The sequence below is a fragment of the Hoplias malabaricus genome, chromosome 15, assembly GCF_029633855.1.
Source record: "Hoplias malabaricus isolate fHopMal1 chromosome 15, fHopMal1.hap1, whole genome shotgun sequence".
Classification (NCBI taxonomy): domain Eukaryota; kingdom Metazoa; phylum Chordata; class Actinopteri; order Characiformes; family Erythrinidae; genus Hoplias; species Hoplias malabaricus.
In genome coordinates, this window is record NC_089814.1 from 37,701,546 (window position 1) to 37,726,802 (window position 25,257).

A 25,257-nucleotide genomic window follows, 5' to 3' on the forward strand; every position below is an offset into this window, starting at 1 on the left:
GAGTGACTGAGTGAGTGATAACAAGGGAGAGCTCATAAGGATTTGGAATGCAATTCTTTCAAAACATTTCTCAAAATAATGACCTCCATCTTACCGGCTAGACCAACGCTGTAATAGGTACTGAGTGGGTAGAGATTAGAGACTGTGGAGGCCGTTGAGTTTAGTGACCCCCTCCCTGTTGTTATGTACAGACTGTTCCTGCTGTTACAGGCTGATAATGTCCTGCACCGATATCTGCTTTCAGATGAGGAACAGAACGGGTCTATTCTCCATACGGCTCGTATACACACACAACACCCCGAGCATCTGAATGTGTGCTTTCAAGTATAATTACCAGCAGCCCTTACCGACGTCCTCCCAGCAGATTCCGATGTAGCTTCAGTCACTGTTCGCATTGAAAGAGATCTTTTCTTAGTCGGTTCAATACAGAGAGTAGGGGCCATCAAGGTTACATCTCTATACCAGCCTCAGAGCACGGTAGGATACAGCTTCACTGTGTCAGGCAGCACACCTGTCCGTCAGCATCTACACTTGGCCAGTTTCACCACATTTCCCCACACTCCAGCCAAGGACAAATGGTCTTAAATTACCTGGAATAAACGTGTGCTTGGTTTTACCAGAGAGACACCAACCTTTAATGTGAGAAAGGTCATGGAACTGTAGTGTGAAATAACAGTGTTCCAGTGGCATTTCCATAGCGTCTCCAATAGCTTTTTAATTGGCCCTGGTTTCAGTCCAATACTGATTATTTTTTTATTTTTTTTGTATTTATTTTTTTCCCCAATCAGTGTTTAAAATTCATACGGGGCTTCTTCAGTCGCAACACTTTGGAGGCAGTGGCCCTTCCCAGCTTTTATTAATAAGTTTATTGATACAGTTTTGATTGCAACTCAGTTTATAAATACAAACTGTATACATAAAGTCTCATAAATTTAATATAGATAGCGGACATAATTATTCGCATTATTAAATGCTCTCTACATTTTGCATAGAATGTGTGAGGATCTTTTTCAATTCCTACCAAACCATCCAAAGAAAAAGAATACATAAAAGAACAGAAACAACAACAAAATGCAGAAAAGAAACCCAAACAAATTACAATGAGATGTCAGCCCTCACAAAAGTGTCAAACCAGTTTAATATTTCCACAGGATTTTGGCAGAGGGAACATTGGAAATCAAAAGCAAAGCATTTTTTTTTTAAAGACGTAACACATTAGAGATACTTAAAAATGTCATTTTAAGCCAACATTTGTCTTCAGATTCATGCCGATTTAATCATGTAATGGTCTACAGAATCAAATGATAAATTATAAAGGGTACATTTGTATGTACACTGGTGGAATATTGCGTTATATTAAAATCCTGGTAATGCAGAATTAATAATGTATGCCTTCAATCCAAAACACTCTAACAAGCAAACTTTATTTGTGCTCCTCATACATACCTGTATTTACACAGCAAACGGGAACCAACGGTGAGTAAGTGGGGCTTGGGAAGCCGTAGGATGACCACAAATAAAACCAGAACACACTTATTACGTACATACACGCTTAGTCATAATGGCCTTACGGTTCTTTCAACTTAGAAAACAGTGTTTTTTCTCGTAAAAGAACAATCCATTTAAATTATCCTTAGGGCACCAGGGCTACCTCTTCTTCTGTAGAAATATATATGGCACCAATCCAATGCCAGATGTGTGTTTAGTGCAGACATCTGCAGAAAATAAAACGTCGTACATTAAAAAAAAAAGACAAATCAAACCTGAAATAGCACAAACTCTCACACTCTCATGTTGTTAGCTGTGTGTTTCTTGGGCGTTGGAATCGTTTGAATTTGGCCGCCTACGTTTAGACGCTCTTTGTAAAGACGAATTTTCCATTTGCTTTAGAAGACAGGGTTGGTTTTTAAATTTGGCCTCTTTTAATTTAGCACCAGAGCTATCAGCAGATGAGAATTTAATATCAGTGTATTATATCAGTACCGTGATCCCTCGTTTTTGGCGGGGGATGCGTTCCAAGACCCACCGTGAAAAACGAATTTCCGCGAAGTAGAGGAAAGATATTGTTATGTATTTAACGAGTGTTTGGACTTTTAAACCCCTCCCTGTTTCTGTTAACAACCCACCCTTTGCATTAAACAGTCGTTCTCTAATGTTTTTCAGCTGGAAGATTTGTGCGCTTTTCTTTGCTGACAACTAGCAAAAAATATAGAAGAATTTTACGAAATTTTAATGGATTTAATGAAATATTTTGGCTGTTCATCTTTCGCGGTTTTCCTAGATTTTCCCTCAATATTCGCGATAGAGCGGACATAAGCCACTTGAAAAAACACGCGAAGTAGCGAGGGATTACTGTATTTCATAAAAGGAAAAAAAACGGTATTTTGCTGTAAAATATGGCATCGCTTAGATCTCGCAAAAAAAAAGAAAATAATCTTCACCACCTTAATTTTCACGTGTAACTAAAGAATTATTTCATGCTTTTAATCCTCTCCTGACCGCTCCAAATAGACTCTATACACTGACTTTGACTTTGTACACGTTTTTCAGTTCAGTCAATGCATAAATGAGAAATAAAATACTGCTCTAACTTCAGTTAATACAGTTTTTCTTTTAGTTTTTTTTTCAGCGATGAGGTATATAACACGACAGCTGCATTAAAATGTTAGCAAAGATTTAAAAAAAAAAAAACAAACCGGAAAAAATAATACATCTTCCATACGTGAAAATTCCGGATCATCCCCAGGATCTATCCCGAGCGATCCCAGACTCCGGTTCAGTTCCCAGGACTAGACTTCGTCTCATGCAGCAGGGCTTATAGAAATAACAAAGAAATAATAATAACGGAACGTAACAGTAATAGTCTGACATTCTTTCACTCTCACACACAGCACAGTATCAAGTTTTTAATTACTCTCCGAAATCAAAAGCGCAAATGAATTGTATTAAGCCCTTCTGCGATGTGTCGCTCCCTAAAGACTGCTGTCACCTTCCACTAGCCGCTACGTTTAGCATGTTAATCGGATGACAACACTCACTCGGGGCTTCGGCACTGTAATGCCATAATCAGAACTGCCACTCTTCATTCCTCGTTGTTTACGGCGCCCTCAGTGAGGATCTGCAGTGAGAACGCTGCCTTGGAGGAGAGGGGTTTATTTTAGCGCTTTCAGAAGTGTGAGGAAACAATGTCATTCAAATGAAAGTAGGTTCACGGGGATCTTTCTTAATCACTAAACAAACACCGCTGAGAAGAATCATCTGAAAACATGGCTGACTCGCGTTCTTCCTTCCTGTAATTTAAGAGCGGTCTGTGAATGCATCGCTGTGTTGGAGTGAGAAGTGTACTTCCGTCTTTTGTCACGTCATTGGAGGCTTTCCGTGACTTAGAAGTGTTGTGTTGTGTTTTTCTGCAGCGGCTACTGGCGGTCTGTAAAATTCATCTTTAAAATAGCCAGGGTGCAAAGAAATACAGAATATAATTCGTCATACTTTACTAGTTGTCTTTCCAATATGGGAATTTCCATTTAATCTACATTTAATTTCAGCGGTGGCTGTCGTGTTGATGACTGACCTGCCCCTGCCCCGTCTACTTTCCTAGCGAACGGTGTGACACTGTCCAAACGTTACAGCACAGAGGGAACCAGTCTCATTCACTGGAGTTTAGACTAGAGCTGCGTTTCAGTTCCGATTTTCACTTGCCCTCACACACTCCCACGGACCAATCAGAACTGAGCAGAACTTGTAAATGGTCACTCACGGTGCGAGGGGAGGAGGGGGTGTTTAAAAGAGAACACACAAATCATCACCTAGCGTTTGCTGCGGACTGTCTTCACTCTGCACCGTCATATCGACCAAAAGATGACGATTCACAAGAGCTGAACATTGAGTGATTCTTTTAGTTTAGCGTTTATAACCTACACATCCGTGATCTTCATGTTAATAGTCGGTTTTGTGTGTTTTTGCTGTTGCTATGAAAAGTGAATCATGTAAGTGATCCCTCTGAGGACTCATCTAACACTCTTCAGTTCATTCAGGAAAGGAACGGCTCTTCAGATGGAGCCAGGGATGATTCCCCAAAAGGAAGTGACGAGGCAAAGTGTGTGAGGGCGAGTTCAAATCTGAACTGAAACGCTTTCTGATTTCCTAGTTGTCTGCTAGAGTTTCTCATAGGTTTAAAGAGTGCTGGCCCGCGGTGTCGTTTAGAAAAAAGGCGTGTGGAGATGGAACTTGAATCATTTAAAGAGAAGAAACTAAAGAACGAACCACCAGTCGTCCACAACAACAGGAATCACTCAGTGTTCAATATTGCATCAAGTGGCCAGAGAGATGACCTCACACATTCTGGGCCCTGGTAACGTCCTCAGATGAGTGTTTGAGAGAGAGATGGGTTTCTGTTCTATGTAAAAGCCACATAACGGAACATTGATGTTAGATCCTCAAACCTACAACAGAATGTTGCACATCGTATGCGTGAGAGCTCGCGACAGTTGGCGAAAACTGAGTTACTGGACACTGAAGTTCATTCAGGGCCCCAGCTTTTTGGTTCATATTTCTGGTTTGATTTTTTTTTTTTCCTGTTTATCATATAAGATCGAATAGAGAAAAATACATAAAACCTTGTGAACTTTTTAACACACACACACACACACACATTCCAAGAAGAATGCAGAGGCCAAATTCCCTAACAGCCGCTATAAACGAAAAGCTGTGCCGACCGGAAGGACACAAAGGACGAGAAAAGACATTCAGACGAAATAACAATGGTGTTTTGCGTCCATCTCCTGATGAGTCCGTTATCAACAACAAAACCTCAGTGATGAGACGTGGGCGCGGCTGGGGGGGCATTTGGGGTCCTGTGCGTTCCCGTACTTTTGTACTCCAGAAAAAATCTCGAGGGGCGAGAAAAAAAGGAAATTACACAAAAAGTCCAAATTAAATCGCCTCGTCAAAATAAAAGTCAGTGAGATGTGCTTCTTCTTTTGCCACGAGTGCATTGAAATAAGGCACAGGCACTGTTCTCCTCTTTGAACAGAGTGGGGTGCGTTTGGGTTCAGTCAGTTTTCATTCAGGTGATCACCATCAGTTTTGAAGAGGGTCCACTTTTGGTGTGACATTCAGTTATTGTTTCCTTCAGCGGAGGTTTCCGCTGCAGATGTTCGGCGACTACGTCAGTGTCGTAGTTCGAGGGATGAGTAGCAAAACGAAGACGTGACTTCATGTTACAGATGTGATCAACGGAAATAATAATCACCTTTTACTCCACCTTTAGTCCCACTTTTACTCAAAAGAAACGGCTACGGAAATCTATGGCGCTTGATGGAAGCAGCTGGAAGGTACCGAATCAAAAACACGGATTGAATTATATACCGGTGATCACCCAAAAGTTTCTGGCCTTTGAAATTGCCCTGGAAAAAAAAGGCTTTTCCCACTGAAGTCTCTCTTCACAGATCTCAAGGAAAAAAATATCAGTTCTTATCAAGGTGGGACTTCAGAGGATCGGGTTTAGAGTTTGTGTGAGTAAAATGGACGCTCGTGTCTGTGTGTGGGTGTATGGCCATTTGTGTGTGTGTGTGTGTGAGAGAGAGAGAGAGAGAGAGAGAGTGTCGTAGAGTTGTAGTGTCTAGAGGCAGACATTGTTGCTGATCTGGCAGGTGGATCCTGCTCCAGCTTGTGATAAGAAGAGTTTCCCATTGGGGCAGACACACACCTCAAAGACAGTCTGTCTGCTCGCCGAGGGTGAGGCTTTCCCCTCGGGCAGACGCAGGAGCTTGATCCTCTTGGCATCCAGAGTGATCTGTAGAGGGAAAGGAGAAGAACACCAGCCTAAAATATCTCCCAAAAACAAACGTACAGGCAGCAGGTGTTATTCCAAACTTCCTGTAGGACAGTGATCCACAGCTGTGTCCGGGGGGGCATTTTTGTGTGCAAGGTGGGAACACACCCTGTAGGGGGCGACACACACTCACACCTGTGGACACTTTTGAGTCGCCAATCCACTGATTGAATAAGAATCTCTTTAATTGAGGTGATATAGTTTCAGCGTGAATTACAAAATATATCGTCTGCGTATAATCGCTGTCCAATTAAAAACACGTATCTCCATTTCGGTCGGTTTGTAGTTTATCGCATCAGTTGAACTCGGCACCTGTTCTTCACGCTGATGATGAATGAACCAATAGAAATGCTCCAGAATTAATAGGAATACATTATTTTTACATTCACTTCCATTGAAAGTGAAGGTTTGTTCCTTCTTCTGTAAAGTTACTATTTTGGGAGGTACCTGTTTTTAATTGGACAGTGACAATACCCTTTATTTATGTGTCCATTGGTGTCATTTGCATGAGTGTGAGCAGGGGGATTCCAATCATGGAAATATGAAGCTGGTGGATAAACATCATCCCTGTGCTGGAGAAGAGGGATCCTCAACCTTTTCTGCTTCAGAGGAGCACTCCTACATTAATCATTCATAACAAGTCTCTTTCTAAACAGAGATTTAAGCAAAAAAGCAGTCACTGAACTCCTGTAAAGTTTATAATTCGCAGGCATTTGCATCCAGTTGTTCATTTTTCCTGCTGGTGTCGGTTCCAAATTTGTTAGCTTTGCACCTAGCTAGCAAAGAGCTCAGTGAGCGGGGTTGGACAATGAAAGTGAAACACCAGGTTTTAGACCACAGTAATGTATCAGTGTGGTGTAGGGCCTCCTTTTGCGGCCGATACAGCGTCAGTTGGTCTTGGGAATGACATACACAAGTCCTGCACAGTGGTCAGAGGGATTTGAAGCCATTCTTCTTGCAGGATAGTGGCCAGGTCTCTACGTGATGCTGGTGGAGGTAAACGTTTCCTGACTCGCTCCTCCAAAACACCCCAAAGTGGCTCAATAATATTTAGATCTGGTGACTGTGCAGGCCATGGGAGATGTTCAACTTCACTTTCATGTTCATCAAACCAGTCTTTCACCAGTCTCGCTGTGTGTATTGGTGTGTTGTCGTCCTGATACACGGCACCGCCTTCAGGACACAGTGTTTGAACCATTGGATGCACATGGTCTTACTGGTGCAGTGTGGAGTTAATGAAGATTGTCCACCAGGCTGCTCCAATTTAGCCCTGACACCTCCCACACTACAATGACAGGGGTTTCACTTTCACTGTCCAACCCCTGTATATAATTTTGTATAATGGAAAAAACAAGTATTATTTTATTTATTTACTGTTCTTTCTTATCTATAAAACAATATACAGACCCAGCTCTGGCATGTGACATGACAACACAGCTTTTTATAAACAATACAGGAGCTGCAAGGTTATTTTAGCAGTAGCTAAAACACAGTTAGCCTAGCAACTGCAGTTACTTAGCAGCTTATAACAATTAGCAATGCTGGCTTATGAAGATGCTGTCAATTACTTCTGAACACGTCTGGTAAAGAGACTGTTAAATATATCAGTTTCTGCAGCGTTATATTTATACATGGACCACTTGGGATCGGGGTGAATGGTATGTTTTGAAGCTTTTTGTTCGTCTAGGAATAATAGCATTAACACAAAGCCATTTTATTTTCCATAATATGGGCCTTTTAATACACGCTTTGACATGCTTTTTCATGCTAAGAACTGACTCTAAAACCATCCACAACAGGGACTAGCGCTACTCTGAGGAATGAAGTAAGAGACTCAGTGTAGGAATGGGACTTTTATTTTCCTGTGTTTTATACAGTGTAAGATACACAGTAAAAGTCTTTGTGTATCTAAATATATCCATGTCATCTGGCAAAAAGAACCGAATTTCCTTGTCTACAGCGAGAGGCCAACGCTGCCAACACTGTTCCTCCACTAGAGCACAAAATCATTGGATCTGACAAAGTCCTCGAAAAAAGTCAAAGCCAGTATATCCAACCAATTGAAACAATTTCTGTGACATAAGCGGTGCAGTCTGTCTCGCTTAGACACACTCTTAGCCCCTCACCCGGACCGTATCAGTCTCATTTCTCACTTCCTCTCCCGCGCAGGACTCCAGAGAGCGCGTGCATTACCACGGCGGGCCGCAGAGAAGCCGCCAGGATATAAAAAAGGTAAGAGGAGTCATTACTGACAGCCTGGGGGGAAGCATTCCCATCAAATGACCTGGAACACTTTTTAAGCAGTGGTCTCTGCTGATTCTCCAGACATCTGCTGTAGAGCAAATGTGAGCGAGAAAGGGGCGGGGAGGGACCGGAGGGCTTATTTCGGGGCAAGAGCTAACGTGCAATCCTCCAGACTAATTGTGCCCGAGTCTCTGAGGACACACGTCTACGGTGGTGTCTCTTCCTTCTGGTGAAAGAGCGCAGCGTATTAAGTGCCCAGAGCTGTTGCAGCGAGGCAAGGTTGTTAAGGCAGCGTCACCTGGCACGATGCGCCGTAACCTGCCCTTGGTCCTCCAAGTTATGGTGACCGCAAAACACCTTTCTTAGATTCCTATGAGCACACTCCACAACACGGTGATGGTAACTACACCATGTCATTGTCGCTTCTGAGAGGTCTATTGATTGTTTTGATATTGGGGTGTTTCTTTAAAGGGTAGCGATTACAAATCCTGAATAAACCGTGCTATACTCTGAGAGTCCAGCAAGAGAACGGATACAAATCAACTCAACTGTGATGAATCACTGAGGAGCACCATTTTTTAAATTGAATAACTTTAATTGGGTAATAACGACAGGCCTAGTGCACCACCGCAGTGTCAATGCAGAGAATACCCCGCTGTTCTTACCCAGATGAACTGTGTGATAATTACTCACTTACTTTTGGACCATATGGCGATACTCTTCCGATTTACCAAACCCTGCGCACCAAACATGCTCCTTACGAGGTTATCAGTCCTCTCCCAAATGCTGGGTCATGGATATCAGCTTTAATTGCCACTGATGTATTGCAGGAGGAGCATTAAGCTCAGAGCTCCGTCTTCCTCCGCGGAAGAGGAAGGACCATATGGATACGAACGTAGCTCGTGTCTGGATGGGAACCAGTGGCAGATGGGTGGTGTCAGAAATGTGGAGCAGAGCGGCTTGTCCAACACGCCCATGGCGTCAACAGCATTAGGAGACCGAATGAGGACTCTCGGTCTGTGTCGGGTGGGCTGTGCTTTTTTTTTTTAAGTACAGAACAGAGAACAGTTACCTCTCCATCTTTTGACTCCAGACGTAGGTCACTTCTGCACGTGGCTTGAATGTCGCCTGCCTCTGCTTGAATCTGCACGCCTTTAGGAGCCTCCATATACAGCGCACGAGTGGGAGACTCCAAACTGTAAAAAAGGAGAAGACAAAGAACCTTAAAAATCTCTTCTTTCCTAGCGACTGTTGTGAGGTTGGACGTTCATTTTGTCATTAGGTTAAAGTCGGATTCCTGTACTTAAATTAATACACATGGCCAAACACTGTAAACCCCCCACTGGCCCAATTGGTCCTTTTAGCATCGAGAGTAATAACAGGGCGCTTGTTCTACCCCGTGCTGCAGTAACAGCCTTTATTTTCTGGGCCTGCCGTCTACAATAGAAACTGAACTGCATTTTTGACTGCATTCAGCCCCAAAAAACAAAAGCCCACTCAAATCCTCCCAGTGGTTTATGAGAATGCAGCTCCATTTGCTCAATGCCTCAACGCTGAGGGGGTTTAATGCCCCTCGAACACTACCTCAGGTATGTGCAGCTACTTCAGAGCGTCCCGTGTTTGTCTCTGGGGATTAGACAAGCTCAGCACACACACTTTACGGCGAGTGGTTACACCTCAAAACTAACACAGTTCTAGCTAAACATCAGAGTGTGCCTCAGCTTTAGAACAGACACTGACCGGTCTTCAAACAAATATCTGTTTCAGGAGCAGCTCTGTGCATCGAGAACAGCCCTGACATCAGCTGCTGTTCCTGAAACGTTTATGTTGAAGATTAAACAATAGCTAACAGCTGTATTTCATTAGTCGGCTTGTTTTTCTTTGTTATTGATTGTACTCCGGATGTTAAAAGGAGTCTGGAGGGATATAAGGTGAAGATATACTTGTGCCCATTTATTAATCAATGAAATTACACAATAAATATCTTTACATTATCAATTCAATTAAATGTAAATATTTAATAATCCATTGATTTATCGATTGATTAATTCATTCATTTAGCTGTAACTGCTCAGGATCAATGGGTCTGGAGCCTGCTTGGAATCAATAAGCACAAGGCAGAAACACCAATCCACCCCTCCATCACACGGCATCACACCCTCACACATTCACTCACACCCTCACACATTCACTCACACCACACACTCACCCAGTCACTCACACCCTCACACATTCACTCACACCACACACTCACCCAGTCACTCACACCCTCACACATTCACTCACACCACACACTCACCCAGTCACTCACACCCTCACACTCACCCAGTCACTCGCACCCTCACACATTCACTCACACCACACACTCACCCAGTCACTCACACCCTCACACATTCACTCACACCATACACTCACCCAGTCACTCACACCTCACACATTCACTCACACCACACACTCACCCAGTCACTCACACCCTCACACATTCACTCACACCACACACTCACCCAGTCACTCACACCCTCACACTCACCCAGTCACTCACACTCTCACACATTCACTCACACCACACACTCACCCAGTCACTCACACCACACACTCACCCAGTCACTCACACCACACACTCACCCAGTCACTCACACCCTCACACATTCACTCACACCACACACTCACCCAGTCACTCACACCCTCACACATTCACTCATACCACACACTCACCCAGTCACTCACACCCTCACCCAGTCACTCACACCACACACTCACACATTCACTCACACCCTCACACATTCACTCACACCACACACTCACCCAGTCACTCACACCCTCACCCATTCACTCACACCCTCACTCACCCAGTCACTCACACCCTCACACATTCACTCACACCACACACTCACCCAGTCACTCACACCCTCACACATTCACTCACACCCTCACTCACCCAGTCACTCACACCCTCACACATTCACTCACACCACACCCTCACCCAGTCACTCACACATTCACTCACACATTCACTCACACCACACACTCACCCAGTCACTTACACCCTCACACATTCACTCACACCACACACTCACCCAGTCACTCACACCCTCACCCATTCACTCACACCCTCACTCACCCAGTCACTCACACCCTCACACATTCACTCACACCACACACTCACCCAGTCACTCACACCCCTACACACTCACCCTGTCACTCACACAAGACAGTGACACTATCAGTTGCGCTACAGCGTCTGCCCCTAAATATAAATATTATACAAACTACAGTTTAACTTTGTGCTGAGTTGAATGTAAGTTTTGCTCACATCTCATAAAGATCTCATAAAGCTGGTTCAGCCTGTCAGCAGTAGCTGTGAAAGAATGGATTTGTTGGCGGATAGTTGATGAGACCTTAGCCAAACTCAAGACTGATTCAGAAACCTTGCTTCTTAAGAATACAGAAATCAACTCTGATAAACGGCCTTGTGTTTTACAGAATGCCACTTTTTCTCCTTTTCACCTGTCCTCCAGCAAAGTAAAACTAAACTTGAAGATCATCTTCGAGTCATGACTAAGTACTGCATTTGGGAAAGATATAAAATGTGTAACGGCAAGCGTGCGGCGAGTGCAGCCATTTTTCCTGATATGCCAGAAAGATTAAATTAATTGTGCACTACACTGTAAGAAAAGTAGGACTGATGAGAAATCTTTTTCATGTGCTTGAGGGAGCATGAGACACGGGAAGGAGAATGGATCCCTGGAGACAATATAATTTACACCACCTTCCTGAACGTAACTGAAGATAGTACGTTTCCCAGCCTAGTCGTAGTATAAGGAATTAGGAAAAAGATATTCTGTAATTGTGCCCTGAACGATGCCCGAGTCCCAGACTTCCCTCGGAAACGGAGTGTTTCAGGTTACTATTCCTTCCTTTTATCTTTATAAAGAGGTCAATTCTCCAAGAGATACCTGCAGCTCACACAGTTGAAGTACATTCGCGATCAATTAAAACACTGCCTTGCCCCTTTTTTTCTCATTCTAATGTATTTCCTGTTTACAGCACTCTACTGAAAACAATGGGGAGGGGGGAGATTTCCTACCCTCCTCCGAAAGGGATATAGTGCAGTGTCTGCAGTGCTGAGGCCGGAGTGGCATCGTTTTCAATAAACTGTACTGTAACTGTAATGTAAAATATTGCATAGTGTTCCTTTAAGACCGGCAAAACCTAGGGACCAGCAGTAATTAATGAAAGCCATTTCTTGTTATGCTAATTAGCTTAGCATCTTTAACAAACGCATCCCTGAAAGAGGATGATGTGGTAAACGGAGATGTATTCATTGCCCTCTCTTCGCAGCGATCAGTCTACCAGACCCATATTTCCATCATGTGCCAGCATTTTACTCCAGAACCGCCGTGGCTCCAGGCATTGCTCACAGAAATCTCTGTCTAAGTGTAGGAACAAACTACCGTCTCCACCAAACTGAACGTTTCACATGATTACATCAGAATGAGAAATACACGGCTGAGTTTGTTTGTGTAGCTAGCGCACGTTAGCCTTGATGTGACGGCAGATCTGGTCGCTTTGGCTGACAGCACAGTACAGTGAACTATTTTAGCAGTCTAAGACCACAGTTATTAGACTCGCTGTTATGCAAAACCTATTGAGACAACTGGGCAGCCCTGGGTGAACGCATGAAAGATAATAATTGAGAAATTAAATGAAAACATCTTGTTTGTGTGAGGATTTCAGGAGAACGTGGGGAAAAAGACATAAACCCAGTGCCGCTAATGAGTCATTCAGGGGAGTTTCTGATTAGCATTCTTTCAGATGAAAAGAGTAAGGAGCCATGTGGCGTGTGTGTGTGGGGCTAAGCAAGGCCAATCTGAGGGAAATGAGGAAAATAATAGGTAGCACGCAGAGATGGAGTTCATTAGGGAATTCCAGCGCAAATAAAGACAGCTCCATTTTTGGATAACAGCTAAAAAAAAATACAAAAAATGTTGGGAGGTGGTGCTGCTAAATAAAAACACATTGACAACTTTGACTCTGATTCCGCTCACAACAGGAGAGCTATTGCAGAGTTTAAGGGATACAAACGGGAGCAAAATTAGCATCATTAGCTTGATCAAACATGAAAGCGGCCTTCATTATCTGAAAATCCGGCACTCGTTCTTTTGAATTTCAAACGGCGCCGGCATCTGCTAGCTATCAGTATTCAGGGGGAGGTGGAGCAACATTACACAGCGCTGTCAGGGAGTGAAATGAAGCAGATTATGGGACGCAGTGTAAGTGAAGCAGCACCTGGGCCTGCTCCGGAGCTGGACGTCAACTGATCTGCACTGGGGATGGTGGGGAGTGAAATGAGTGGAAATCAAATTAAACCCTTTAAAAGTGTAGGATGGAGATGACAAGATCAGCAACCGTCCCATCACCTTCACCAGCAGCTACACACACACACACACACAGAACACTACAGGAAGACAGATGCATGCTATAGGAGATGTTCAGTGGTTATTTCTTTAAAAGGCAATGGCAATAAACAGAACCGAGGTGACTGAAGGAAATTATGAATGTTGAAAATTTTCCTTATGTGCCTTTCAATTTATGCCATCAACATGATATACAATGAACGGCCAGTAGATTAGAGACACCTACCCATTGATGAAACGGACAGTTTTATAGTCAGTGGAGCACACTTTCTTACCCCATTTCACCACAGAGCAGGTGTGAGAGCTGCAGTGACACTGACGTGGTGGTGGTGTGTTAGTGTGTGTTGTGCTGGTGTAGAGTGGATCAGACACAGCAGTGACTGCTGGAGCTTTTAAACCCCTCAGTGTCTGGACCGAGAACAGTCCACCGACCAAAAACATCCAGCCGACAGCGTCCTGTGTCACTGATGAAGGACTAGAGGACGAGCGACACACACTGTGCAGCGACAGATGAGCTACTGTCTCTGACTCTACATCTACAAGGTGGACCAACGAGGGAGGAGTGTCTCACAGAGTGGACAGAGAGTGGACACAGGGTTTAAAAACTCCAGCAGCACTGCTGTGTCTGATCCACTCTACACCAGCACAACACACACTAACACACCACCACCACGTCAGTGTCACTGCAGCGCTGAGAATGATCCACCACCACATCACACCTGCTCTGTGAGAAACAGATGAACTACAGTGAGATCTGTTCCTAATCCAGTGATTGTTCAGTGTATATCACAACAAAACAGACCAAAGGTCACCTTTTACAAGACAAAAATACAGTGGAAACTATTTTAAACCGTGTCATTGTTTCATTCATCATGACAATTTAAACTGCACGGGCAAGTGGCCTTTTATTTTTACAGATAAAATCTGATTTACAGCGTTTGTCCCAGAAAGGCCAGCGGAAACAGAACCGTGTAAGAACTCATTTCTGAAAGAAGACCTTTCTCCTTTTTAATCTACTCTTCTCCTCTGAATAATGTACCGGCAAACATTTAAATCAGAAAATACGGGTGAAGCCTAGACCCGAAGCGTTCAGCGGTCTGACTTCTGCTCTGATCCTGCGCTGAAGCTTGTTCCGAAACCATCACGGTGCACTCAATTATAAAGGCTGCCAGGAACATGCTTCTTTTGTACAGTGAATGATGACTGTGCCGGCGATGACTCTAGAGGCAGATTAGGAGTTAAAGAGGACTAAGCCAAGCACTGAAAGTATCGCCGGCAACACGTTAAGCGCAAGAGCACGACGCTGACGTAAAGCCGGGCAGGTGAAAAAAACCATTTTTGCAAATGAGGTGTGTGTGGGTGTGAAGCACCTGTTTAAAATTTAAAGAACCTACACGTAACATGAAAAATTCATTCCTTTAAAGGTGTAGGACAGAGGTGACACGGTCTGAATCCTCAGCGGCCGCCCCCCCACTGCCTTCCCCCTGCAGCTAATAACTCCACAGAGGCCGCTGCCGTACAGAAAGAGGGCGAGTGTATTACTGTGAAGAATGTACATAGTCACAGAAAGAATCACAGAGAATCAAAACAGAAGCACAGTCTTCCCCCAGACATCGGCACGTGGCGCCACCCGCTGAGACGTAGCGTTAATCACGTTTCACGCCTTCCCTTACAACACAAGCAAACGCAGAAACGCAGCGCAGGCCATGGATGGTATAGGCCTGCGTCATTGCCGTGGAAACGCTTGTGTAAACGAGCATACATTTTTATGAGACATTATTTTAGTTTGTCCTTCACTGTGCCTTTTATAAAGGAGGCTATCTGCATTGCAATAACCTGAGAGGAGTGTTGGAGCTGACACAGTGCCAGTTCTGTAAGTTATCAGGCAAACAGCCAGCCACCTCAGTGTTCTCCACTGACTGGAATTTAGTTGTGTTTTACCCCGAATGCAGCCGTTTTACCAAGAAATAAGTAACAAACCGTATTTAAGAAAGCCATTGTTTCTATATTTCTATTTGTTTCTATAACACATGCGATAGTTGAGGAATTAAATTGCTTTGTAATCCCTGACTGAATCAGTTTTGCTCCATAGACTGGGCCCCCCCACATGAGGGCAGCCATGTTTAAAATAGGCCACTAGGTGTCAGTGTAAGAGCTGTTTTTTTAATGTGAATGAGAAACATTGGGTGGAACCTGCTGATGACTCCTTTTAATATATTTTGTGCTTCGAGAGAACAAGCATTTACATTCAGCTGATAATTCACAAGTTTGTGTTTAAATAATTTATTCATTCATTGTCTGTAAGTGCTTAGCCAGTTCAGGGTCGCGGTGGGTCTGGAGCCTACCCGGAATCACTGGGCGTAAGGCAGGAATACACCCTGAAGGGGGGCACCAGTCGTTAACAGGACGACACACACTCACATACTCATACCTACGAACACTTTTGAGTCTCCAATCCACCTACCAACGTGTGTTTTTGGAGCGTGGGAGGAAACTGGTGCACCCAGAGGAAACCCACACAGACACATGGAGAACACACCACACTCCTCACAGACAGTCACCTGGAGGAAACCCACACAGACACAGAGAGAACACACCACACTCCTCACAGACAGTCACCCGGAGGAAACCCACACAGACACAGGGAGAACACACCACACTCCTCACAGACAGTCACCTGGAGGAAACCCACACAGACACAGAGAAAACACCACACTCCTCACAGACAGTCACCCGGAGGAAACCCACACAGACACAGGGAGAACACACCACACTCCTCACAGACAGTCACCCGGAGGAAACCCACGCAGACACTGAGAGAACACACCACACTCCTCACAGACAGTCACCCGGAGGAAACCCACGCAGACACAGGTAGAACACACCACACTCCTCACAGACAGTCACCCGGAGGAAACCCACGCAGACACAGGTAGAACACACCACACTCCTCACAGACAGTCACCCGGAGGAAACCCACACAGACACAGAGAGAACACACCACACTCCTCACAGACAGTCACCCGGAGGAAACCCACACAGACACAGAGAAAACACCACACTCCTCACAGACAGTCACCCGGAGGAAACCCACACAGACACAGGGAGAACACACCACACTCCTCACAGACACTCACCCGGAGGAAACCCACACAGACACAGAGAAAACACCACACTCCTCACAGACAGTCACCCGGAGGAAACCCACACAGACACAGAGAAAACACCACACTCCTCACAGACAGTCACCCAGAGGAAACCCACATAGACACAGGGAGAACACACCACACTCCTCACAGACACTCACCCGGAGGAAACCCACACAGACACAGGGAAAACACCACACTCCTCACAGACAGTCACCCGGAGGAAACCCACACAGACACAGGGAGAACACACCACACTCCTCACAGACACTCACCCGGAGGAAACCCACACAGACACAGAGAAAACACCACACTCTTCACAGACACTCACCCGGAGGAAACCCACACAGACACAGAGAAAACACCACACTCCTCACAGACACTCACCCGGAGGAAACCCACACAGACACAGAGAAAACACCACACTCCTCACAGACAGTCACCCGGAGGAAACCCACACAGACACAGAGAAAACACCACACTCCTCACAGACACTCACCCGGAGGAAACCCACACAGACACAGAGAAAACACCACACTCCTCACAGACACTCACCCGGAGGAAACCCACACAGACACAGAGAAAACACCACACTCCTCACAGACACTCACCCGGAGGAAACCCACACAGACACAGAGAAAACACCACACTCCTCACAGACACTCACCCGGAGGAAACCCACACAGACACAGAGAAAACACCACACTCCTCACAGACAGTCACCCGGAGGAAACCCACACAGACACAGGGAGAACACACCACACTCCTCACAGACAGTCACCCGGAGGAAACCCACACAGACACAGGGAGAACACACCACACTCCTCACAGACACTCACCCGGAGGAAACCCACACAGACACAGGGAGAACACACCACACTCCTCACAGACACTCACCCGGAGGAAACCCACACAGACACAGAGAAAACACCACACTCCTCACAGACAGTCACCCGGAGGAAACCCACACAGACACAGAGAAAACACCACACTCCTCACAGACAGTCACCCGGAGGAAACCCACACAGACACAGAGAAAACACCACACTCCTCACAGACAGTCACCCGGAGGAAACCCACACAGACACAGAGAAAACACCACACTCCTCACAGTCACTCACCCGGAGGAAACCCACACAGACACAGAGAAAACACCACACTCCTCACAGACAGTCACCCGGAGGAAACCCACGCAGACACAGGGATAACACACAATATAGAGACACTACCTGATGCGACACTGTGTGTATGAAGGAATTTGCCACCAAAAGAATGTAGGAGTTTACTTGGAGCACTCATTGTTGCTTATCTCTTTAATATTTTTTTTTCTTAAGTATTTGACAAACAAACTTGTAACAGTTGGCAGTGCTTTTTATAAAGACAGTATGTTCTGGCAAATCACAGGTTGATATTCAAATCTGCAGGAGGGAATCTGAAGCAGGATTGCAGTTGGGCCTAGGTCATGGCCATGGAACATGATTCTGGCAAAGACATCACGTTTATATTTTTGTTTCTAATGCTTTATTTTCTGATTACTTCATTAGAAAGTTAGGGCTGTGGATTTACCCTAAAGACAGATCTCTCTGGTGCTAGGAAGAGCATTACACTGCAAATAGATGGAAAAAGTCATTGATGATGGGCAAATATCCTGATGAAATCACTAGATGCTGGTAACCAGAATAAACTCAGTCTGACTGAGCTCTAAACACTTTACTCTGATCCTAGCGCTGCAGTGGAACACAAGTCAGCGACCCATGGACATGGTCAGTTTAAACATGTTCAGGAGCATCTTAAATCAGGGTTAAACTTGATGAAGGGATATTGGAGTGGCTCCCTCTGTGGAAGAAAAGCTTACTTATGATCCCATGGCTGTCATTCAACAGAAAAAAAACCCTCAAAAAAGTTGTTGGGGTTTTATGGGAAAAGCCTTGCCTCTTAATTGAGAGTTTGCTGGTTCAGATCTGGTCTACATTCAGCTTTGGTTGTGATGCGCTGACAATAATTCATGAGAGGCAGGGTGTACTGTGATTTTATCACTGGGAGGGACAAAATAATTCAGTAAATACACAAATGTGTTTATTCATAAACAAATCTTTTAAATGAAGTATTCTTCCGCCACACTGTGTAGTCCATTAACGGCGAGCACTGTTGCTAAGCAACATGAGGACAATGCATTGGACTTCACTGAATCCACGTTCACGTATATATTCAGGGTTTTTTGGTGGAGTAGAAATGCTTAGATTTCTGTCCTCTTTCTGAAGGGACTCTTACTCTAGAGGAGAAGCTGCAGGAAGTATAGGGCTAGCCTTGGGCTGTGTTTTTCGCCTTCAGCTCAAGAAACTGACTGAGAAGCATAAGCTTAACCAAGCACTGTGTTTTCTCCTGATTTCATGCTGTTCTTGGATAACTGAATAAAACGGTGACGGTGGACTTCAGCGTTCAGTTCATAAATCAAGGGTTAAAATAGTGGGACATTAATATTGAGTTCAGGTGTTGGGAGGCGGCCGTAGGGGTGCGTATATTGTGTATTTTACAGCGGCTTTGAATGTGGCTCCGACAATTAGGTTTGATGATCCCCCATGAATCACTAGATCATGATTCTGGACAAGTGGAGGGTTAATTTTCAGCGTCACATTCTCCTTTGAAGCTGACACTGAAGTGGAAGGGGAAATAACCTGCGCTGCTCCTGACATAGTGTCTGAAACAATGGGTTCTACTTACTTTTTAAAATATTTAAGATCAGCTTCCCTTTAGCTTTCCTTTGGAAGGAAGACCAAGGCTTGTGCTGTCCACTACTCGCACTTTCTCTTTCTACTCCCTCCTCATCACAACCAAGACAGAGACAAGGCCAGATTTGAACCAGCAACCCATTTAACCCCTATACACACACACACACAAAGGGTTTGCTGAACACCAGTTTAGATTGTATTTCCACTCGTTGGCTGCTTTAATAGAAACACCTACTTTCTATTTCAGTGACTGCACACACACAGCCATCTGGCCAACTCAGAACACTCTGTTCTCTGTACAGTGTAGATTTGTGACGATATCCCACTTCTCCCATATGCCTCCATTAAACACGCTTAAACATGTGGGAGCTAGGTCTTCTTTTCAAGGGAGTAAATGTAATGTCAGTGTTGGGGTGGACGGTATACAGTAAAAGTTCTGAACAGCTGTCTTAAGGCTACAGGTACGGTCACAGTGGCGTGCTCTCACCTAACAGATTATTAAAGGAAAGCCAGACAGCGCAGGGGCCGAGATTCCGTAGTCGAAAAAGTGCAAAAAGTAAATAAATGGAGTGATATTTGGAAATGGTTTGCAGGTGATGCGAGAGGTAAATGGCTCAGGCGACGCCTTCCCTGTAGAACAGTGTTCCTTAAGTGTGTAATATACTGCTACTGGGACACTGGGTAATAACTCGACAAAGTCCAGCTTCTTTGCGGCAGCTTCTATTTGAACTAATCCAGGCTCTGGGTAACGTTCTCCATGGCGCTGCTGGGCAAGTTGATTATTCGTGGTGCGTTTGTGCAGAGATAATGAAAGGACCCTAGGGTGAGTATGACCTGCACACAGCAGACAGCGTCCGCCCAATTACTCTCATAAATACAGGGCTCAGCGAGACGCTCCTGGCCCGTTCTCAACCTGGACTGGAGCAATGACCCCATTGCGGTGCCACTGGGGGCCGCTTCCAGAACTATTGCAGACGCTGCATAGCTTTTAATGATTACAAATCTCCTCCCGCCTCTGGGCTGGGAAAAGGTAGAATGGCCACGGCTGTTGAGCAGTAAAGATAAGAGATGCCTCAAAAGCACTCTCTAGCCAGCCTCCATTTATTCTGTAAAATTCATTCTACAGCCAAATGTTTCATCCAGTGCCTCTTCCTATTGCTCTTTTCTTTTCTTCTCCTCCCTCTCATTTTCTGGACTGGAGTTTCTCTGCAGGTGTGTCACTGAGTCGCTCGCTGTCACACTCCATTGTATTGGAACTTTAATCGTTTTTTTTTCCCTCCGTTTTTTATTTCCCCGTCCTATTATGCGAAGCACTGAATGGTACAAAAGTAAGGCTTCATGACAACGTTGTATTGGCGAAAATACTGAGAAAAGTGGCACGTGTGGTGGCTGCGAAATTCCAAATTGTTACCTGCCAAAGTTTTCAATTCTTTAAATAAAATAAAAGGAGAGGGAATATTTTTGTTCTTTTTTTTTTTTTTTGCTTTCACTCAGAGGGAAATAATGGGGTCAGATTTTTATATTCAGCTGTCCGTTTCTCATGAGAAGGTTTGCACCAAAAGAAAACAGCACGTATGAAAGCAGTAATTACCAGAGAACGAGAAAATGTCATCAGCGAACACGTCTGGCTCTTTTCAAAAACACACTGCAGAAATATTGACGATGACGGATGATTCACCGCTCATTCTGACAAATCCTTCGGGAAGAAGTCGACTTTTCTGAGGTTTTTATGATTATTTATTATTGTTATTATTATTATTTAGCAGTGAGTTCCGATGTGGTTTGAGGACACTGACTATGTACTTTCTCAAAGTTTTGAAATCTTGCTTTCACTGCTGTTTCTTCTAAAAGTAAAGATAAAAAAGCTGCTATGAGCAGATTTTACTGCCATTTTGTACAGTGCCACCTGTAAAGTTTGGGGGAGGAATAATTGCCTGTTTTTTATGGTTGGGTATTGGCCTCTTCGTTCCAGCAAAGGGAAATTTTAAGCGATAGCGTACAACACAACTTTGTGATGTGACAAAGCCCTGTTTCAGCGTTTAGTGCAATAAGTGAAGTCTGTAAGGCACTACTTTTGTGCATTTGTTGTAGAAGAATTTAACTGCCCTACGCTTCCATGACCTCAACGAAATTCTTGTCTTTGGGATAAATTAGAATGCCGAGTGTGAGCTGGGGCTTATCGCCCGATATCAGTGCCTGGCCTCCTCTGATGCTCATGGCCGAATGGAACTAAATCCCCACAGCATTTTTTTTTCTTTTTCAAATTTAGTGGAAAATCTTTTCAGAATGATTTTGCCAAACACTGATCGTGTTGATTATATTCTGTCCCAAAATAAGAGATATCAGGGAGCCCTTTAACCTCGGGCATAGCCTTTATTCACAGACGACTATAGTACATTCAATTGGCAGGAGAATGTAAGTAATCTTTCAAGTGTTATTTGAATGCTTATTCACAGATAAACAATTGCTTCTAGTGTCCCCTACTGCCATAAAAACACACACAATTATATTTCTATAAAGGAATGAGCTGCATTAATGATCAGATGTGATCAGAGTGTGTTTCAGTTTCAGAGAGATTAATACAAATGGTTACACATTAAACATTAAACGCCATGCTTTTTTCAAACCAAAACATCAACTCCGCTCCAAAGCTAGCATTAGAAATGGCAGTTATTTGTTTTTGTGTAACGTGTGGCTATTTCAAGTGTTTCTTGTGTTTATACTCAGTTGACCTGCTGCAAAGTGATTGACACATCTCTCAGCCAATCACAGCAGTCTACTGTGTGCTACTTCCTCTGTTAGGAAAAGGAAGGCCTCTGAGAGTAAACCTGGAGTGAGAATAATAGAGGCAGTTTAATTATTAGTTTAAAGGATTAGACTAAAAGTGTGAACATGAGTTTATGAAGAGACAGTCCTGATTATCTGGTGGGTGTTGGTCTGAATCACATTCACAGTTTAATGGAAAGCCAAGGTAAGCTAACACTGCTTAGAAATCAAGTCCAGCACTAAATGACTAAAAAGACTACATTATGCTTTTAGGTTCATCATTGGCTCTAGTGTAAGCTCCTCTCAAAGTGTGGCTCCATTTGCTCAAACAACCTGTTTATGTGGAAGTGAGTAACATTAGGCTGCCATTCTCCTGTTTGTGCTTCAGTCACTGTTCGTTTAGTTGCTTTGGGGTTGTTTTAAGATGTTTAATGTTGCTGTTTTAGGGGTTAATATGTTGTGTGTGGTGAGATGTGTGTGTTTGTTGTGAGATGTGGTGTTGTGTGTGTGTGTTTGTGGTGAGATGTGGTGTTGTGTGTGTGTGTTTGTGGTGAGATGTGGTGTTTGTGGTGAGATGTGGTGTTGTGTGTTTGTGTTTATGTGGTGTGTGTGTGTGTGTTTGTGGTGAGATGTGGTGTTTTGTGTGTGTGTTTTTGTGGTGTTGTGTGTTTTTGTGGTGAGATGTGGTGTTGTGTGTGTGTGTGTTTGTGGTGAGATGTGGTGTGGTGTGTGCGTGTGTGTTTGTGGTGAGATGTGGTGAGATGTGGTGTGTGTGTGTGTTTGTGGTGAGATGTGGTGTGTGTGTGTGTTTGTGGTGAGATGTGGTGTGTGTGTGTGTTTGTGGTGAGATTTGGTGTTGTGTGTGTGTTTGTGGTGAGATGTGGTGGTACGTGTGTGTGTTTGTGGTGAGATGTGGTGTTGTGTTTGTGGTGTTGTGTGTGTCTGTGTTTGTGGTGAGAGGTGGTGTTTGTGGTGAGATGTGGTGTTGTGTGTGTGTGTGTTTGTGGTGAGATGTGGTGTTGTGTGTGTTTGTGGTGAGATGTGGTGGTGTGTTTATGGTGAGATGTGGTGTCGTGTGTGTGTGTTTGTGGTGAGATATAATGTTGTTTGTGTGTGTGTGTGTGGTGAGATGTGGTGTTGTGTTTGTGGTGAGATGTGGTGTTGTGTGTGTTTGTGGTGAGATGTGCTGTTTGTGGTGAGATGTGGTGTTGTGTGTGTTTGTGGTGAGATGTGGTGTTGTGTGTGTGTGTGTTTGTGGTGAGATGTGGTGTTGTGTGTGTGTGTGTTTGTGGTGAGATGTGGTGTTTGTGGTGATGTGGTGTTGTGTGTTTGTGGTGAGATGTGGTGTTTGTGGTGAGATGTGGTGTTGTGTGTGTGTGTGTTTGTGGTGAGATGTGGTGTTTGTGGTGAGATGTGGTGTTGTGTGTGTGTGTGTTTGTGGTGAGATGTGGTGTTTGTGGTGAGATGTGGTGTTGTGTGTGTGTGTGTTTGTGGTGAGATGTGGTGTTGTGTGTGTGTGTGTTTGTGGTGAGATGTGGTGTTTGTGGTGATGTGGTGTTGTGTGTTTGTGGTGAGATGTGGTGTTGTGTGTTTGTGGTGAGATGTGGTGTTGTGTGTTTGTGGTGAGATGTGGTGTTTGTGGTGAGATGTGGTGTTGTGTGTGTTTGTGGTGAGATGTGGTGTTTGTGGTGAGATGTGGTGTGGTGCTTGTGGTGAGATGTGGTGTTGTGTGTGTTTGTGGTGAGATGTGGTGGTGTGTTTGTGGTGAGATGTGGTGTCGTGTGTGTGTGTTTGTGGTGAGATGTAATGTTGTTTGTGTGTGTGTGTGTGGTGAGATGTGGTGTTGTGTTTGTGGTGATATGTGGTGTTTGAGGTGAGATGTGGTGTTGTGTTTGTGGTGAGATGTGGTGTTGTGTTTGTGGTGAGATGTGGTGTCGTGTGTGTGTTTGTGGTGAGATGTGGTGTTGTGTGTGTGTGTTTGTGGTGAGATGTGGTGTTGTGTGTGTTTGTGATGGGATGTGGTGTTGTTTGTGGTGAGATGTGGTGTTTGTGGTGATGTGGTGTTGTGTGTTTGTGGTGAGATGTGGTGTTGTGTGTGTTTGTGGTGAGATGTGGTGTTGTGTGTGTTTGTGGTGAGATGTGGTGTTTGTGGTGAGATGTGGTGTTGTGTGTGTGTGTTTGTGGTGAGATGTGGTGTTTGTGGTGAGATGAGGTGTTGTGTGTTTGTGGTGAGATGTGGTGTTGTGTGTTTGTGGTGAGATGTGGTGTTGTGTGTGTTTTTGTGGTGAGATGTGCTGTTTGTGGTGAGATGTGGTGTTTGTGGTGTTGTGTGTGTTTGTGGTGAGATGTGGTGTCGTGTGTGTGTTTGTGGTGAGATGTGATGTTCTTTGTGTGTGTGGTGAGATGTGGTGTTGTGTTTGTGGTGAGATGTGGTGTTGTGTTTGTGGTGAGATGTGGTGTTGTGTTTGTGGTGAGATGTGATGTTGTGTGTTTGTGGTGAGATGTGATGTTGTGTGTTTGTAGTGAGATGTGGTGTTGTGTGTGTGTTTGAGGTGAGATGTGGTGTTGTGTGTGTGTGTGTGTGTTTGTGGTGAGATGTGGTGTTGTGTGTGTTTGTGGTGAGATGTGGTGTTGTGTGTGTTTGTGATGGGATGTGGTGTTGTGTGTTTGTGGTGAGATGTGGTGTTGTGTGTGTTTGTGGTGAGATGTGGTGTTGTGTGTGTTTGTGGTGAGATGTGATGTTGTTTGTGTGTGTGTGTGTGGTGAGATGTGGTGTTGTGTGTTTGTGGTGTTTGTGATGAAATGTGGTGCTGTGTGTGTGTTTGTGATGAGATGTGGTGTGGTGTTTGTGGTGTGTGTGTGTTTGTGGTTAGATGTGGTGTGGTGTGTTTGTGGTGAGATGTGGTGTCGTGTGTGTGTGTTTGTGGTGAGATGTAATGTTGTTTGTGTGTGTGTGTGTGGTGAGATGTGGTGTTTGTGGTGAGATGTGGTGTTGTGTGTGTTTGTGGTGAGATGTGGTGTTGTGTGTTTGTGGTGAGGTGTGGTGTGTGTGTGTGTTTGTGGTTAGGTGTGGTGTGTGTGTGTGTTTGTGGTGAGATGTGGTGTGGTGTGTGTGTTTGTGG

The 25,257-nt window shown here is 44.4% G+C and overlaps 1 protein-coding gene and 1 long non-coding RNA gene across 2 annotated transcripts in view; one reads left to right on the forward strand and one right to left on the reverse strand.

Annotated features, from left to right (window-relative positions):
• LOC136668763 (uncharacterized) overlaps positions 1-25,257 on the forward strand; it is a 242,456-nt gene that overhangs the window by 111,774 nt on the left and 105,425 nt on the right. The window lies entirely within an intron of this gene.
• Positions 877-25,257, reverse strand: part of sgcd (sarcoglycan, delta (dystrophin-associated glycoprotein)) — a 185,977-nt gene continuing 161,596 nt past the window's right edge. The window contains exons 7-8 of the mRNA XM_066646459.1: positions 9,150-9,273; positions 877-5,794 (exon numbers count right to left, since the gene is read on the reverse strand). Coding sequence (XP_066502556.1) covers positions 5,621-5,794; positions 9,150-9,273 — 298 coding nt within the window. The 3' untranslated portion in view covers positions 877-5,620. The remainder of the gene's footprint in view (positions 5,795-9,149; positions 9,274-25,257) is intronic.